This window comes from Phocoena sinus, chromosome 20, assembly GCF_008692025.1.
Source record: "Phocoena sinus isolate mPhoSin1 chromosome 20, mPhoSin1.pri, whole genome shotgun sequence".
Taxonomy (NCBI): Eukaryota; Metazoa; Chordata; class Mammalia; order Artiodactyla; family Phocoenidae; genus Phocoena; species Phocoena sinus.
The window spans coordinates 19,580,064-19,598,364 of NC_045782.1; the positions used below are offsets into that span (position 1 = coordinate 19,580,064).

At 43.8% G+C, this 18,301-nt stretch overlaps 1 protein-coding gene across 1 annotated transcript; it reads left to right on the plus strand.

Moving 5' to 3' along the window:
• Window positions 1–3,182: 3,182 nt before the first annotated feature.
• On the plus strand, window positions 3,183–5,293 carry LOC116745992 (eotaxin-like). Its single transcript, XM_032617162.1, has 3 exons — window positions 3,183–3,337; window positions 4,541–4,652; window positions 5,050–5,293. Exons 1-3 carry the CDS (start codon window positions 3,262–3,264, stop codon window positions 5,153–5,155), a joined length of 294 nt encoding a protein of 97 aa, XP_032473053.1. The 5' UTR covers window positions 3,183–3,261; the 3' UTR covers window positions 5,156–5,293.
• Window positions 5,294–18,301: the final 13,008 nt, after the last annotated feature.

Sequence of the window (18,301 nt, forward strand, 5' to 3'; positions counted from 1 at the left end):
GGACTTGAGGACACGGGGATGGGGAAGGGTAAGCTGGAATGTAGTGAGAGGTTGGCATGAATTTATATATACTACCAAATGTATAATAGATAGCTAGTGGGAAGCAGCCGCACAGAACAGGGAGATCAGCTCTGTGCTTTGTGACCACCTAGAGGGGTGGGATAGGGAGGATGGGAGGGAGATGCAAGAGGGAGGAGATATGGGGATATATGTATATGTATAACTGATTCACTTTGTTATAAAGCAGAAACTAACACACCATTGTAAAGCAATTATACTCCAATAAAGATGTTAAAAAAATAATAAAAATAAAACACACCATGTTGCCTTAGGGATTTTGTCAGTGGTCCCCAAGCTTAAGGTCTCTCTTCTTTTTTTTTTTTTTAAGAAAGGATTGGAATAAAATGAATGTTAATGTCTCTTTCAATTCTATGTATAACTTTGCATTATTAGAGGAAATCTGGAGCAGAGCTGCAAAACAAACAAGGAGTCCGGCTTCCTGGGATCCTTGTCCACGGATCATCAGTCATTCTTTGGGAAACACTCAGGAAGGTCAGATTTCACAGGGTGGGGACCCACGTTCTGCCCATCACTCAGAGTCATTCCTGACCAAAGCCCCACATTTATCAGGCTCCAGGCCAGAGGCAAGTAATGGATCCAGCTCACATCAGCACTGAGTGACAAACTTCCAAGGAAGAGAGACGTGACAGCCAGTGAAGCTGTCCCCACTTGTAAGAGACAGCCAGGCAACTGGACAAAACAGCTACTGAACTTAAATGTTTAAAGATTTAATTTATTTCTACCTACTGAGGTTTCTCTGCTCCAGAAGAAATCCAGCGCTTTGAAGGGAAACACAAGAAAGTAAAGTTCCTTGCTGATAGGGCCCTCTAAAAACCCAGGAGAGTTAATGAATTATTCCTCCTAAGAGGACATAATCACTCAACCTTGTCAGCCAAACATGTTTGAATGTTCCAAACTTGTTGTATTGACACAGCTTTGAAGAGCTTGGTTCCTCCCCTAGTGTAACTCAGGCATTCTTGGAGAATGTCCCTAGCATAACATGCTTTTATTTGGAAGCAGTTGGGAAAATTCAGGAGAAGATGTTGACGAAACCATATGATCAGACTCAGGGTCCTTTTCTAGCATCCCCTGGCCCACAAAATCTGCCCCATTTCTAAACACAAATATATAGGAATTTCCACTTACAGAGTAACAGAGTGATCACTTCACTGAGCACTTTATATATATATTAACTCATTTATTTCACCCAACAATTCTCTAAGGTAGGCATGATTATTATTCCCATCTTAACCTAGCAGAGACTGGCTAGTAAGTTGTCCATGGTATCCAAGCTAATTAGTGGCAGAACCATCACCGGAACTCAGGATCCTGATTCCAGAGACCACGCTAGACCACTTCATCTGGAGCTGAGCAGGAAAGAGTAAGGAAAATCCAGATTTCCTGGTCTCTACTTAATTCCTTTTTAGGTACTTGTAGACTAGTTACTCTAGATGGGAGCTGAGGGAGCATGTAGGCCAGTAAGTGGACTCTCTTAATCTCGTGCCCATGATGGACATGACCAGTCAGCCACATCACTGTCGTCTGCTAATGCAAGGCAAGGCCTCAGAGTCCTTCTCAACACACCTCTCTGTGCCACCTGTACCAATTTGATATGGGAGTGTAAAGGAAAAGCCCGGAAATGGCCTTGCAGTGCCTCCATACCAGTATTCAATTCTGTATTCACCGCAGTGACCCCATTAAAGACTTTAACTAAGGACCTCATTAAAAGACCCCGTTAATCATGACCTCCCCTTGCACTATCTCCTACTAGGGGGCCTAGTGTTCTGCATGAAGAGGATACATGTAGGTTCTTGTCTCTTTCTCTTTGATATTTTTAGCCATTGGGCACTTTGTCTGCAATGTGTGCTCAGGGAGTGAGGTTGAACTAGATTGCTGGTTTTCCAAATGTGTTCCTTGAATCTTTGGGGTGTGAGGGCATGTGGGCCAACTATTATGCTTCAAACAGACCCGATCCACTACAATGTATTTGGTGAACAAGCTTTGGCTATTTGATTCCATTTGGAAAATGCTTTAGCGACTAAGCAAATAGTTTAGAAATGCCCAGGAACCTCCATACTGTTTTCCATAGGGGATGCACCAATTTCCACTCCCACCAATAGCTTACAGGGGTTCCCTTTTCTCCACATCCTCGCCAACACTTACTGTGCCTTTTATTTTTTATAAAAGTGATACCTCATTATGGTTTTGATTTGTATTTCTGGGGAGATGTTCGTCAAAGTGTACAAACATTCAGTTATAAGATGAATGAGTTCTGGGGGTCTAATGTACAGCAAGGTGACTCTAGTTAATAATACCATATTATATACTTGAAATTTGCTAATAGAATAGATCTGAAGTGTTCTCACCATGCACACCCCTCAAAAAGTTAACTATGTGTGGTGATGGAGGTGATGGATGTGTGAGCTAACTTAATTGCAATAATCATTTCATAATGCATGTGAATATCAAACCATCATGCTGTACACGTTCAATATATACAATGTTTATTTGTCAAATTTCCTTAACAAAACTGAGTAAAGAATGCACAGGAAGTCAAGATAAATAAGAAATATTCAGTTCTGATGTCCTATAACACTAAAATTTCAGGGCACTAAGATTCTGTGACCACTAGGTTGAATTATGGGGTGAGTTTCTCATATGCTACAATTCCTGGGTTCCCAGAGACCAAGCAATGTTCAGAGCTGCTGAGATCTCTCTCTTTTTGGATGGGAGCCTAGCAGAAGTATTAGGGTCCCTTTCCGGCCTCTAAAATCCTAAAGACCACCATGTGAACACAGGGACCAGGGAAGGTACTTGAATCTCCTCATCTCTTCATGCCCTTGGTCTCCCTGACTCTTCCCCCACAGCAGGTGGTTCATGTCAGAGAAAGCAGAGCTTGTAAAAATGACCCTCTAGGTTACCATTTGTGCTCACTCATTCTAAAAACATGTGAGCATGAAAAAATGCGTTTGCCTCTTATGTCCTGTTAATTTGCTGGGATCTGGAACAGCAATTCAGGACCTGCCTTTGTCATGATTTATTCATGACCCTGGCCAAGCGAAGGTTTCCCTGGAAGCTCCCACATCCTGTGCTGTCTTTAAAAGGCATGTAGAGCAGGCAGGGCTGCAGAGCTCAGAGAGGCTGAGACAAACCCAGAAACCAACAGCTCTCAGGCTGAAGCTGGTAACCTCCCTGCTCAACATGAAGGTCTCTGCAGCACTTCTGTGTCTGCTGCTCACAGCAGCCGTCTTCAGCACCCAGGTGCTGGCTCAGCCAGGTAAGTCCCTTCTCTAAGGCAAAGCTGATCACCACCAGAACTGTCAGATCAGCAAGAATCTGCAGAGACTTGCTGCAGACCCCGTCATTTTAAAGACGGGAAAACGGGTCCCATGAGTGGACAAGAAGAGCCCCGACCTCACAATCAGAGAAAGAGCCAGAACTAGAAACCCAGGCTACTGAGGTCAGTCCCCACGTTCTTTCCTGACATGAATATTGAGAGTGATGTTGTGTCCATCCATAATCCGGCTGCCTTCACATGTTTGGGGATGGCGGCACACAAAAGAAAGACCCTCTCTTATTGCAGGCACAGGGGGCATTTTTGTCAGTGGTGGAGAGAAAAAAAATGCTTTGACTGTACACCCCAAAATTTTACTGGATCCCAAGACAGTTTTCAGAAACAGTGGTTAGAGGAAGGGAATGAGGTCCCAGGGGAATCTATCAAGATGAAGTGTTGTGATTGTATCTATATGTTTGTATCATAAATCATGTTTTCATCTTCTGATGACTTAGATTTTCTGCATGTAGCAGTCTGGATAAGACAATGCATGCTGTGGTAACAAACAATCCTAAATTATCAAGGGCTTAAAACAACAAAGGTTAATTTCTTACTCATGCTAAATATTTATAATGTATTGGCTAGAGCTTTGACTTCATACACTCAGGATTCTTCATACACTCAGATTGATGGGGCAATTGATTGGGAACATTGCCGCTTACTGTAAATGAAGGAAAAGAAAGCTCTCAAGGGTCTTGCACTGACAATTACAAAAGCTACCTTAGAAATGATACTTGTCACTTTGTCTTCTCACTTATTGCTCAAAACCAGTTAATGGTTCCAATCAACCAAAAGTGGCCAAGACTTGCAAGTCTACCATGCGTCCAGAAAGCAGAGAATGGAGAGTATTTGATGAGCAGTATTATGACTATCCCTTAGTGACATAGCTCTTCATAATGACAAAGTTGGAGCTTATTGCATTGACCAAGCTTTTTCCATATCCTTGCCTGTAGCGATGGGTCCCTACTGTACAGCTGGGGACACCAAATCAAAGGCAGAGGTACAGGACCTTGGAGCAGATGGATTCTGCCTCTATCTCTTACATTTCCTTGCCTTCCTGAAATTTCTTTCCTTACAAAGTCATGCTTAAAAATTATCTACATATCATTAGTGCTCAGTCTTTCTATTCATTTCTCCCCAATTCAGCTTCTGTCCCAACTGTCTGCTGCTTTAATGTGGCCAGAAGGAAGATCCCCATTCAGCGACTGCAGAGCTACAGAAGAATCACCAACAGCAGATGTCCCCAGAAAGCTGTGATGTAAGTAGACAAAACCTACCTTCTCCCAGCCCCAAATTTCATTTCTTGGGGATAGAGCTCTTGAAACTGCATTAGAGTTAACTGGAGCCTTACACTTAGAGAGTTCCATCTCTATAATCCAATCCATGAGTTTTCACAACAGGAAATTTTCCCTCTAGCTCCCTGCCTAGAAGTTTGTTCAGGTCATACCAGTCCCTTCGAGTGAAGAGCAAGAATGGCTTTACTGAGCCATCAAGAGCAGCCACTGACCCTCAGCATCCCACCCTTCCTCTATCTCCTTCTTCTGCTCTCATGGCAACTCCTTCATCCCATGGCAGATGGTCCTGGAAGGTTCAGGATTAAATTGGCACAAGTTTCAAAGAGGATCCTTAATAAGTTCTTTCCCTCTCTCCCACAGCTTCAGCACCAAGCAGGACAAGAAGATCTGTGTTGCTCCCCAGGAGAAATGGGTCCAGGATGCCATGAAGTACCTGGACCAAAAAGCCCAAACTTTAAAGCCATAAATATTCACCTTTTAAAACCAAACCAGAGCCTCAAAATGCTTGATTCATTCTCCCGGTCTTCCTAAGATGTATTCTGAGATAACCTCATTCCAAAAGGAATGGCTTTTATTTAATAATTAAAAAAAATATTGCATATAAGTTATTGACTTTTTAAAAAATTCTCTGCCATGAATTTTTGTTACTTTTAAAATGTAAAGCTTTGGTTGGGTCCCTCCCCCTCTGTGAGCCCCAATTCAATCCCCTGCAACATATGAGTAATGTTGTCTCTCTCCTCTTTAATTCCCTGGAATCTTCTAAGGGTCCTGGCAAGGATCATCGATACAAAAAGGTTTTGTATTTATTTATTTTTTTTTTTTTTGCGGTACGCGGGCCTCTCACTGCTGTGGCCTCTCCCGTTGCGGAGCACATGCTCTAGACGCACAGGCTCAGCGGCCATGGCTCACGGGCCCAGCCGCTCCACGGCATGTGGGATCTTCCCGGTCTGGGGCACGAACCCGTGTCCCCTGCATCGGCAGGCGGACTCTCAACCACTGCACCACCAGGGAAGCCCCGAAAAATGTTTTGTATTTTTAAGAAGATAATTGCTCTTGTGAACCAAAGGTGTGGCTCATAATGTTAAATGGAAATACATGTTATTTTAGGAATTCAGAAAAAAATTTTTTTCTTACAGTCAGCAGTCGTATATTTTGTATATTTTGTGGGGAATCTACATTGAGCTGGGAGGGAGAAAGATGGAAGTAGGGGTGAGAGGTATGGTTATGGGGGCGGGAACTGTGTTCCTGAGAAATGGCCTTTTAGTTCTGCTGGTCTTCAATGAGATTCAGGGTAAAACTGACAAGACCAGACAAAACCTTTCCATCCCTCTAATTCCAGTCCCCAAGAGAGGTTTCCCAGACCCCAGGTGCCTCAGTCTCTTATTCAGCAGGACTCTCACCGCTATTCCTTGCCTGGCCAGCGCCATGCTTGCCCCAAATCTCTCCCATGACCCATTGCAACAGCCTGTGATATTCTCCCTGTGCCTGACATAATTCCTCTGATCAGCCTCCAACCCAGGATAAACAGAAAAGAGACATTAGGAAGTCAGAGGAAGCCTAGATAACCCTTGACAAGAGGTTTATTTAGACTAAGACTTTAGCAGCACTTAAGGAGGCTTCATCCTGGAACTTAAACCAGGTCTTCATGGATGGACAAGTGCAGGGGCTCTTTGAAAGCTCTTTCAGGCCAGGCAGAAAGGAGACAGGTATAGTTTGAGTGAATGCCTAGAAGCGGGGGGTGGGATTATAATGTGTTTATCAAGTTGGGTGGAGGCCCACTGGGAAGATGTTAGATTGGAGTCTGTGTGAAGTGATGGGGAAATTTGAGAAGGAAGCTTGAGGCCAGTCTGTGAAGGTGGGGAGTTTATGCTCCATTCAGATAGTCATAAGTAAGATGAACATGTCATTTTTATCACCCAAATTAGGGCACGTTTGAGAATAAAAGGAGGCACCGTTAATAATTATGCTGGGACAACAGATATAAATTAACACCGACCCTGGCAAATCAGAGCATCTGGTCACCCTAGTGCTAACAGACATCGAAAGTTTTGATTTAGTGGGGAAGGGGAGTGCCATGATCGGTGGGGCTTCTTCAGTAAACACCTCTATGGGCTGGAGTGGGAGGGGTAAGGGGGAACAGCCAGTACACTCTGGCAATGTATAGGCATGAGGTTGTTAAATAACACAAATTCTACTGAAAAAGTTTAAAGGTCAAATTGGCTTTATTCAACAATTCATGAATCAGGCAGCAGCCCATCTAGCAATAAAAAAGAGCTTCCCCAAGCTGTAGAAAGGAATGGTTTTAAAAGGCAGAAAGGCGATGGAAAAAGGAAGTTATTAGCAAAGGATGCATTGTTTCAGGCAAGGTCACCTTCCTAAGGAGAATGGAAGGGGCTGGCAGTTGGGTCAGCTCACTAGTGCTGACCGGATATTTCCAGGTTGACTGGTTAAAGGTCACAATCCTGGGCGGTTGAACTGAAGTTAGTTCAGGTAATAAGTCTTGGTCTGCTGATATGGGGTTTAGCACAAGTGACTCTATTTGGGGCCTGCTGTCTCCTTTTTATTTTGTTTTACTTATTCTGTTTTATTTTTTCTGTCTCCTTTTTAAAACTATCCCGCCCCCCTCCACTTTTGATCAGAATAACTAAGACATAAGATCAAAATTTAAGGCATTAGCACCACTCTTAGCTACTGCTCTGTAGTTCTCACAGCTTTTGTCCATCCTCTGTGTGGTATTCACAGGTCAGGACCATTTTTTCCTTCATCTCTCTGATGTCCATAGGTCATGGTTTCAGGTTCATGATTTTTTTTTTTTTTGCGGTACGCGGGCCTCTCACTGTTGTGGTCTCTCCCATTGCGGAGCACAGGCTCCAGATGCACAGGCAACAACCCAGAATGGTCTGTGCAGGAACAACGGAATCAAGCTGATGCTGTGACAGGCCTGTGTTCATTACCAGGCTCTCGATGCTCCCAGGGCCTAGTTCTCTCTCTCCTGTGCAGATAAGGTGAAAGGTTTTGAGTAGTGAGGTAGCCCTAGGACAGGCGGTTCTTGTTTTAGTCTTAGAAAGGCCTACCCATGTTTATCTTCCCATGGAAGGGGTTCAGGGACAGAAATTTTAGTAAGTTCATAGAAAGGGGAAGCTAATAGGGAAAAATTAGGAAACTAAGGCAATAAATAGTCAGCTAGGCCTACAAAGCCACAAAGCTGTTACTTAGTTGTGGGCCTAGGAAGTCCTTGGTTTAGTTTAATCATTTTTGGAGATAGCTGGATTCACCAAGAGCTTACATTACGACTCAGTAATGAACAGTGTCTAGAGATAATTGTAACTTTTACTTACAGCAAATAAGTGGAATGCTTTATGGATGCCTCTTTGGTAACTGAGCACAGCAAGATGTCATCTCCATGCTGTAGAAGGTTGATTTCCTGACACTGGAGAGTCTTACATCTTGGTGGAGAACTTGGGAGGAACCGGAGGGGGCCTCAGTGAACCCTTGAAGCGTGACTGTCCGGGTATATCGTTGATGGTTCCAAGTCAAGATGAATAGATATCGGCTGCTGGGGTCCACAGGGATGCTGACAAAGGCTGAGCAAAGGTCCACAGCAGTGAACCCTTTTGAGTCTGTTGGAACTTGTGATAAAAGGAAGTTCAGGATCAGAACCACCAGGAAACAGGGAACCACTATCTTGTTAATAGTTCTCAAGTCCTGGACAAATCATCTTCCCGCCCATTAGCTATACTGGGAGGATCTGCGTGTTGCAGGGGCCGGTACAGAAATGACCAGCCTCAGCGTGATTAAGTCTTTTGCTATGTGACAAGTTGAGGGGCCTTGTACAGCCTCAGGCTTTAATGGACAGTGAGGCAATTTAGGAAGAAGTTTAGCCATATCTATCTGAATATGTACAGGCTTTATACTTTTTATTCTACCAACATCAGTATTAGAAGCAGCCCACAGATTTTTGAGCACCTCGATTAAATTAGGGGACTTTTGTTGGAATTCTTCTTGCAAACCAAGGACAAATTGGAAAGAACATATAAGATCAGGTTCAAGTTGGTCAGGAAATTCTAAGGTGGAGTCTCCATGGGAAGCAAAACATATCAGTCCTTTTCATTTAGAAAAGAGATCTCTACCTAATACATCAACTGGGGCTGTGTCACACAGCAAAAAAGAATGCTTTACCCGTGATCATTTTGCATTGCTTGAGATAGAAATTCTCCCTGAACGTTATTAGATGGAAACCTTTTTTTCACAGGATTTGTTGTCCTGTGAGAGTGGGGTTTAAAGTGGAGAGTGCAGCTCAGGATCTACCAGAATTTGGCAAGGTTTCCATCAATTTTAATTTTTGTTTCCCCTGGGCTGTTTAAGGGTAGTGCTGGTAGCAGTTACTGGCGGGTCCCTCAGAGCCCCCCATCAATTTTGGAAGAGGCCCAGATGGGTGTTCTCTCTTAGGGACATTTGCGTGGATATTGAGGAATTTGTTTAGGACTTTTGAGGACAACTTTTCTTTTCCAGTGTTCCAACTGATGACCAATGAGACATTGCTTCTTGGGTGGGCGTTCTAATGATGGACCTAGCAGGATGCGATGTGGGAGGCCCAAGTATTATCTGAGGTCTGGTCTTGGTGCTGTCGTAGTTATAAAGCCAATAATGCATCAAATCTTCGTTTACCATCTTGTTTCAAAGCGCTCAGCTATGGTCACGAGTTCAGTCAGGTCAGTGGCCTCCCATTTAATTTTCTGCCTTGATTAATCCACTAATCTCAAGAGATATTCTGTTTACAAATAGGACAGCTGGAGCAAGTTAGGCGACATCATTTATTATATGAAATCCGGAATGCCGCAGGACAAGCATTCTTTCTTTTGTTTGAATGTTTGAAGAGTAGAACAATTAGTGCAGGGGAGACTCTAGGAATGGCTTGTAACAGGTTGGTGGCTCTTTTGGGAGCTTTTTTTTGGTTGAGGATCTCAAGTATCATCCTCGGTGTTTTGCCATTCTGCTTTCTGTATCCATTTTTGGGTTTCCCCAGGTCCCACCATGCCGGGCACAAGCTGATAAAGATCTGGCAGCCCCGGGTCATAGGCCCCAGTAAGGATTCTAAACTCTTCAAAAAACTCTTGGAATCCTCCCTGGGTTTAGGAAACACTTTAGCTATGGCCCCTAGTTCAGTCTTTGACTAAGGAGTAGAAGATACCTGAAGAGGATGGCCTGCAATCTTGGGCAATTTTTATTTTTAAAAATAACTGTTGGGCTTCCCTCGTGGTGCACTGGTTAAGAATCCGCCTGCCGGTGCAGGGGACATGGGTTCCAGCCCTGGTCCAGGAAGATCCCACATGCTGCAGAGCAGTGAAGCCCATGTGCCACAACTATTGAGTCTAAGGTCTAGAGCCCGCGAGCCACAACTACTGAGCCCACGTGCCACAGATACTGAAGCCTGCACACCTAGAGCCCGTGCTCTGCAACAAGAGAAGCCACCGCAATGAGAAGCTCACGCACCGCAGCGAAGAGTGGCCCCTGCTTGCCGCAACAAGGGAAAGCCCACGCGCAACAACAAAGACTCAACGCAGACAAAAATAAATTAAAAAAAAATAACTGTTTACTAGTCTCTTAGAATAAAAAGGCAGTTCGGAGAATTAGTAAAATGTGAGTACCCAGGTAAAGAAGGATAGAGGGGGGCAGGAGGGGTCATGCTAGTCCCATTACCTTTTGTTTTAGGCATCTCCAGTATCCTTAATTTTTTATTGGCCTTTTGCAATGAATCTTTCTATTTTTCTCCTCGTTTTTTTTCTTTTTTTTTTTTTTTTTCTCCTGGCATGCGGGCCTCTCGCTGCTGTGGCCTCTCCCGTTGTGGAGCACAGGCTCCGGACGCACAGGCCCAGTGGCCATGGCTCACGGGCCCAGCCGCTCCGCAGCATGGGGGATCCTCCCGGACCGGGGCACGGACCCGCGTCCCCTGCATCGGCAGGTGGACTCTCAACCACTGCGCCACCAGGGAAGCCCCTCTCCCCATTTTTAAATTGAGTTTTTAAAAAACAATTATTTATTTATTTATTCGGCTGCATGGGGTCTTAGTTGCAGCACAAGGGATCTTTAGCTGTGGCATGCGGGATCTAGTTCCCTGACCAGGGATGAACCTGGGCCCCCTGCATTGGGAGTGCAGAGTCTTAGTCACTGGACCACCAGGGAAGTCCCTGAGTTGTTTATTTTTAATTTTTTTTATTGAAGTATAGTTGATTTACATTGTGTTAATTTCTGGTGTACAGCAAAGTGATTCAGTAATATATATGTGTGCATATATATATATATACACACACACACACACACACACACACACACATATATTCTTTTTCAGATTATTTTTCTTTATTGTTTATTAGAAGATATTGGATATAGTTCCCTGTGCTATATAGTAGGACCTTATTGTTTATCTATTTTGTATATAGTAATTTGTATCTGCTAATTCCAAACTCCTAATTTATCCCTCCCCCACCCTCTTTCCCCTTTGGTAACCGTAAGTCTGATTTCTATGTCTGTGAGTCTGTTTCTGTTTTGTAAATAAGTTCATTTGTATCATATTTTAGATTCCACATATAAGTGATATCACATGGTATTTGTCTGACTTACTTCCCATAGTTTGATAATGTTTAGGTCCATCCATATTGCTGCGAATGACATTATTTCATTCTTTCTTGTGGCTAAGCAATATTCCATTGTACGTATGTACCACATCTTCTTAAGCCAATTGTCTGTTGATGAGCACTTGGGATGTTTTCAGGTCTTGGCTATTGTAAATGGTGCTGTTATGAGCATTGGGGTACATGTATCTTTTCGAATTGGAGTTTTTTTCCAGACATATGCCCAGGAGTGAGATTGCTGGATCATATGGCAACTCTATTTTTAGTTTTCTGAGGAACCTCCATAGTAGCCACCAATTTACATTCTCACCAACAGTATACAAGGGTTCCCTTTTCTCCACACCCTCTCCAGCATTTGTTATTTGTAGATTTTTAAATTATGGCCATTCTGACTGGTGTGAGGTGATACCTCATTGTGGTTTTGATTTGCATTTCTCTAATAATTAGCGATGTTGAGCATCTTTTCATGTGTCTATTGGCCATCTGGATGTCTTCTTTGGATAAATGTCTATTTAGGCCTTCTGCCCATTTTTTGATTGGGTTGTTTGGTTTTTTGTTATGGAGTTGTATGAGCAGTTTGTGTATTTTGGAAATTAAGCCCTTGTCACATTGTTTGTAAATATTTTCTCCCATTCTGTAGACTGTCTTTTTGTTTTGTTTATCATTTCCTTTGCCATGAAAAAGCTTATAAGCTTCATGAGGCCCCATTTGTTTATTTTTGCATTTATTTCTGTGGCCTTGGGAGACTGACCTAAGGAAACATGGCTAAAATTTATGTCAGAGAATGTTTTGCCTATGTTCTCTTCTAGGAGTTTTATGGTGTCGTGTCTTATATTTAAGTCTTTAAGCCATTTTGAGTTTATTTTTGTGTATGGTGTGAGGGTGTGTTCTAACTTCATTGATTTACATGTGTCTGTCCATTACTTGCTTAAGAGACTCTCTTTTCTCCATTGTATATTCTCGCCTCCTTTGTCAAAGATTAATTGACCATGGGTGTGTGGGTTTATTTCTGGGCTTTCTATCCTGTTGCAATGTTCAATGAGGCCATTTTGGAATCTTGAAGGCTTTTGGAGGCCTCTGCATACCAGGTAAAATAGGTACCCCATTCTGCTTGTTTAATTCGGGAATCCTGACTTTCAAGTGCTCTTCTTAAATGAACGATCATGTCTAATTAAAATGTTCTCCATGATGACCGTTGTAATTCTAGGCTGTTTTGGGTAAGATTTCGCCACCTTTGTAGATATTTGTAGCTTTCAGGATCATATTTTTCAGACATAAAATAAGCAGTTGTGCCAAAAGGTGGTACCCTTGACTCTTTAGAGTTTAAGGATCCCATTAGCTAAGGCTTTGAGTTTCTCGAAGCTGGTCTGATACCTATAAGGGATGTGCCACTGAGTTGGGAATTATGTGGTAGTTTACGGCGCACATTGTTGCACGGAAAATTCCTTGAGGTTGGTGAGTGACCTAGTGTCAATTTGACCCACCCCATGGCCAATTTATCCTAACTCAGAGGTCTTTGGCTTTGGTGGCAAGTGTTTTAACAGCTCTTATGTGCTTGATCCGTACCCACCAATTTTTTTAGCTTTTTGGCCTCCCAGATTACCATTAGCTGTAGCCTTTATCTATACAAAACAAGACAAACAACCATGTGCACCTTAATATATCAGCAATAACCAACAGATGTTACTGCACCCTGGCCAAGAAAAGGCCTTGTGCACACCACCAGCAATTCCCAGTGTGGAACTGGGGATTGGGGAAAGGATTGAACCAGCAAACCCCAAAGAATGGAGACTTTAGGCTGATTCAAAACAAATATGGAAATGCAGACTAAACCGCCAGCAACTCCCAACGTGGAATCTGAGGACAGAACCAAGAGCTGGGGTTTCCAATCAAGCAGGGAACTGTGGTTTAAGATACCAGCAGCTCCCAACTTGGAACCAGTGACTCCAGACAAACGGGGAGCTAACTGGAAAGCTAATTTTTAAAAAAATCTTTTAAAAAAAATATTATTTATTTATTTATTTCGGCTGCTCTGAGTCTTAGTTGCAGCACAGGAGATCTTGGTTGCGGCATGTGGGCTTCTCAGTTGCGGCATGTAGATTCTTAGTTGTGGCATGCATGCGGGATCTAGTTCTTCAACCAGGAATCGAACCCGGGCCTCCTGCATTGGGAGCATGGAGTCTTACCCACTGGACCACCAGGGAAGTCCCTGGAAAGCTAATTAAATTGAGCTTGATGCAAAGAGAGTGATGCCCAAAATCAAGAGGAAACCTACCCTCAGAATTGGTGAAAAAGACAGTGAACTCAAAGGGTTCATGGAGTACCTATGTTTCTCATTATCCTGAAGCTGTCAGAATTCTCCTTCAATTCCACCATTGCCACTAAACCTATTAAACAACAAAAATTCAACTGAGTGAATTTAAAGATCAAATTGGCTTTTTTCAATGATTCATGAATCAGCATCCCTTCTATCAATAGAAAAGAACTCCCCCAAGCTATAGAAAAGGAATAGTTTTTAAAGGCAGAAGAGGGGTGGAAAAAGGAAATTATTAGCAAAGAATGGATTATTTCAGGCAAGGTCGCCTTTCTAGCGGGTACAGAGGGCCTATCGGGGGGATCATCTCACTATTGCTGACCAGATAATTTCATGTTGCCTGGTAAAAGGTTATATTCTTGGGAGATTGAAACTGCAATTAGGTTAGATATTAAGTCTTGGTTTGCTGACATGGGGTTTAGCACAAGTGACTCCATTTGGGCCTGCTGTCTCCTTTTCACAAGGTAATGGGGGACAGAGCCAGGGAACTTGTAGATGGGAAGGGGGGAGAGGGCAATTGTAAGAAGAACGGGACTAGGTCAGGTGAAATGTTGAATGCTGTGGATGGAGAAGCAGGATTAGTGATGTGGAAACTTTCCAAACTCCACAAAGCTGCAACTAAAGGTGGCTTCTTAGACCCAGAAAACTCACTTCCCTCCATCACTCCTCCCATTACACCCCAAATTTCCAAGCTCAAGAGCTTCCAATCACGTGGACAGGACCCCCCACCTCCTGTATCAGCAACTCCAATCGGGATTCCCCTGCAGCATATGAAATCACATTTCTGTCAGTCACGTGACCCCTGGACACAAAGACCCACTGTGTCCTCTAGGGTAGAAAAGGGTCACTGGTGCTCTGCTGGTATAACTCCACCCAGCCTGGTGCTGCCAATCTGGAGAGCCGATGGTCCCCAACATCTTGTTACATACAGCAGTGTCACTGCATTGCATACCTCCAAGGGGCACCATTCACACCAAAGTCCCCTTGGGCCACTATATGTGGTGACCATGGCACAAGGCAATATAAATGGCTGCATGAGACATCAGGAAGCACACTTACCCGGGAGGCAGGTGACTTCCATTTTAGCCCTTAGAAATGGTCTCTCTCACTAAGTTACTTTGGTTTTGATTACCCCATCCATAATCTGAGGATAATGATGTGTTAGGTGTTGACTGAAAGAACACACACGACATAAGAGCAGTGAGTTTCAGGTTTATTCAGGGACCTTACTGAGAACTAGATCCTGGGAGACAGCCCCTCAGATAGTTCTGAAGGACTGCTCCGAAGAGGTAGGGAAGGAGCCAGGATATATATAAATGTTTTGGCTGAGAAATACATGTAGTCAGGCATACGTCTTGGTAAAAGATTAGTGCTAATCAGCAAAAAAACAAAAACAAACGAACAAAAAAACACATATCTCAAGGTAATGATTTTAGTGCTTTTCTGTGCATGGGAATATGCAAGAATCTGGGCTCATTGAAATTCTTCCTTAGATATATCTAGGGGTTATATTTCCAAAATTCAGAATGCTTCTCTGTTTTTCTGCATCTTGAATTCCCCTCAGGGTGCACTGTCTGTGAGTTGTAACTTAACCCCTTGTATAACTGGATGGTGAGTGATACTCTTGTTCTTTTTGTTTGTACAGGGAAGGATCTAAGGGATCAAATAAATGGTCCTACAAGATCTTCTACTCTGAGAGCACTTTCTCTTGGAAAATATCACTGTCTCTACCCACAGGGGCGGGGAAGTTTGGGTGAGGGTTCTTACTCACACTCCCACAACCACACAAGGGTCAAGCTAACTGGCACACCCGTGCATTCAGACTGCCTTTCTGGGAAGCCTTTCTATCAGAGCCTCAAGTAGAAGCATGGACCCCAGGAGCCACCAGACAGCTCCTAGTGGCTACCACAGAAAGTCTCCCATTTAGAGTAATCACTGGACCTCACTCCAAGGACAACAAACCTCCCTGCCTTTCCTGCAGCCCAGCAGACTTCAGCCCTAAATGCCAATCAGAGAGGCACCTCCAAACGTTAGCATATCCAGAGGCAGGCACCAGCAGACCAACAGTGTGGTGGCCACAGGACAGCTTACTGGGATCAGCAGACCCGCTGGTGCCAGGAAGATCTTGAAGATGGGATCAAGAAAAGAGAGTGGCAGCGGGGAATGTCTTCCATTTGTGAAAGACTAAACAGAGTTTGCTCACATCACTACTGCCAAGCTTTCTCTCTTCTCATTCAAGGAATCCTGAACCCAATTCACCTCTAACAAGGCACAGCATCATCTGTCCCTGGAGTTTGAAATGGTGGGCACAAAACATTGGAGGTATTTAAAGCTTCTGATAGCACACATTTTACCAAACTCAACCTGGACTTGCTTGCCCTCGCAGTAAAGCCAATCTACTGACACCGGGTTGTGGTGAAAGAAAGTGTAGCATTTTTTTTTTTTGACTGTTTTTTTTTTTTACTTTTTAACATATTTATTGGAGTATAATTGCTTTACAGTGGCGTGTTAGTTTCTGCTTTATAACAAAGTGAATCAGTTATACATACACATATGTTCCCATATCTCTTCCCTCTTGCATCTCCCTCCCTCCCACCCTCCCTATCCCACCCCTCTAGGTGGTCACAAAGCACAGAGCTGATCTCCCTGTGCTATGCGGCTGCTTCCCACTAGCTGTCTATTTTACAGTTGGTAGTATATATATGTCCATGCCACTCTCTCACTTCATCCCAGCTTACCTTTCCCCCTCCCTGTGTCCTCAAGTCCATTCTCTACGTCTGCGTCTTTATTCCTGTGCTGTCCCTAGGTTCATCAGAACCATTTTTTTTCCTTTTAGGTTCCATATATATGTGTTAGCATGCGGTATTTGTTTTTCTCTTTCTGACTTACTTCACTCTGTATGACAGACTCTAGGTCCACCCATCTCACTACAAATAACTCAATTACATTTCTTTTTATGGCTGAGTAATATTCCATTGTATATATGTGCCATATCTTCTTTATCCGTTCATCTGTCGATGGACACTTAGGTTGCTTCCATCTCCTGGCTATTGTAAATAGAGCCGCAATGAACATTGTGGTACATGGCTGAAAGTGTAGCATTTATTGCAGGGCAACAAGCAAAGAGTCCAGACAGCTAGTGCTTAAAAGGTCTGAACTCCCTAGAGGCTTTCAGGGAAAGGTTTTTAAAGATAGGGTGAGGGAGGGGGTTGTGGGGTGTGGGGTGTGTGATCAGCTCGTAGACATTCTTCTGACTGGTTGGTGGTGAGGTCATCAGGAGTCAACATCATTAACCTTCTGGTTCCAATCCGTCTGTGGTCTGTGTGCTCATGGTCAGCATGCAGTTAACTTCTTCCAGTCTGGTGGGGATTTCAGTATCTGCATAACAGTCCAAGGATATGGCTCAGAACCTTCTCTATAGCCTTTGAGGAGGAACTAAAAGTCCTTGACTTTGTTTAATGGCTAAACTGTTATTATTTTGTCTTGCTTGACTGCTTTCCTTTCTTTCTGCATTTTTCTCACTCCTCTGATTACAATTATTCTTTGACTAAAGTTTTTCTACAGACGAAAAGCAGGCAGAAGACATTGTGGGGGTGGTGTCTGTTGTGCGGATGTCCCATAGGGTCCTGCTCAGTTACACACAGACCCCAACCAGGGACCAGGGATGTCATCAAAAGGTTTCTCTGGGAAACAAACTCTTAGATGAAAACCCTAATCCACTGCTGCAGCTGGTCTTGAGGCTGTAAATGATACTATGGTGTTGAAATTAATAATAAGAAACACATGTTCCTGGCACAGAGCTCCTAAAACTGGAATTTCCAGTGATGAGAACTAATATGATCTGTTATGTTAACGAGGTTACTTTTGGAAAGTGCCTAAGGATGGGCGCCCTCTGGCCCTGCTTGTGCCCAGTTCCAAGGTGCTGATTTAATCTCACAATGGATTGTTGCTGGGCCCACCTGGCTTTATAACTTGGTGGGTTTCACTAAACCCAGCTCCTGACGGGCAGTTCTGGCTGCAAGTCTACTTGAATTCCTCTGGCCAGGCTCTTTGTCTCTGCCAGGGGCAGTAAACACACTGGGAACTCTTTTTTCAGAAGATATAAATTCTCCTCTTTAGATGGCATGGCCTTGGTCCAGAAGCCCAGGGGTCCATTTTGTGATTCTCCAACAGTCATAGACTCCACGGGGCACAGTGGGCTTCTTTCCCCACCACATTACCTCTAATACCTGCGTCTAGCTTGTTGTATGGCACAAGCTGCAGGATCACTTGCCCCACATCCAGACCTGGTGGAACTCACTCATGCTCTGCACCCCTGGAAGCCTGGAAGCCACAACTGGAAGACTTTTGTATGCGTGGTCAGAGCAGTCTTCCCGAGTACAGAGAAGCTGACTGCCAGGCACTGTGCCTCTTTTCTCAATGGTGGGAGGCAAGGGATGCTACAATTATTCTCTGACTTTGGAGGGTATATCCCAGTGAGCTCCCAGACTAATCCTATGAGGTGCTCTGCAGCAGGGATGCTCCTTTAGAATTATCCCATATAAGGAAAAAGCAGCGGGCCTTTATCTGTCTATATCACCCATCATTGGGTGTGGGCAGTCCCCAGAAAAGGGGATGTGACTTTGATGGAGGCAGCTCTCCCTACAGCCCAAGGCAATTCCTAGAG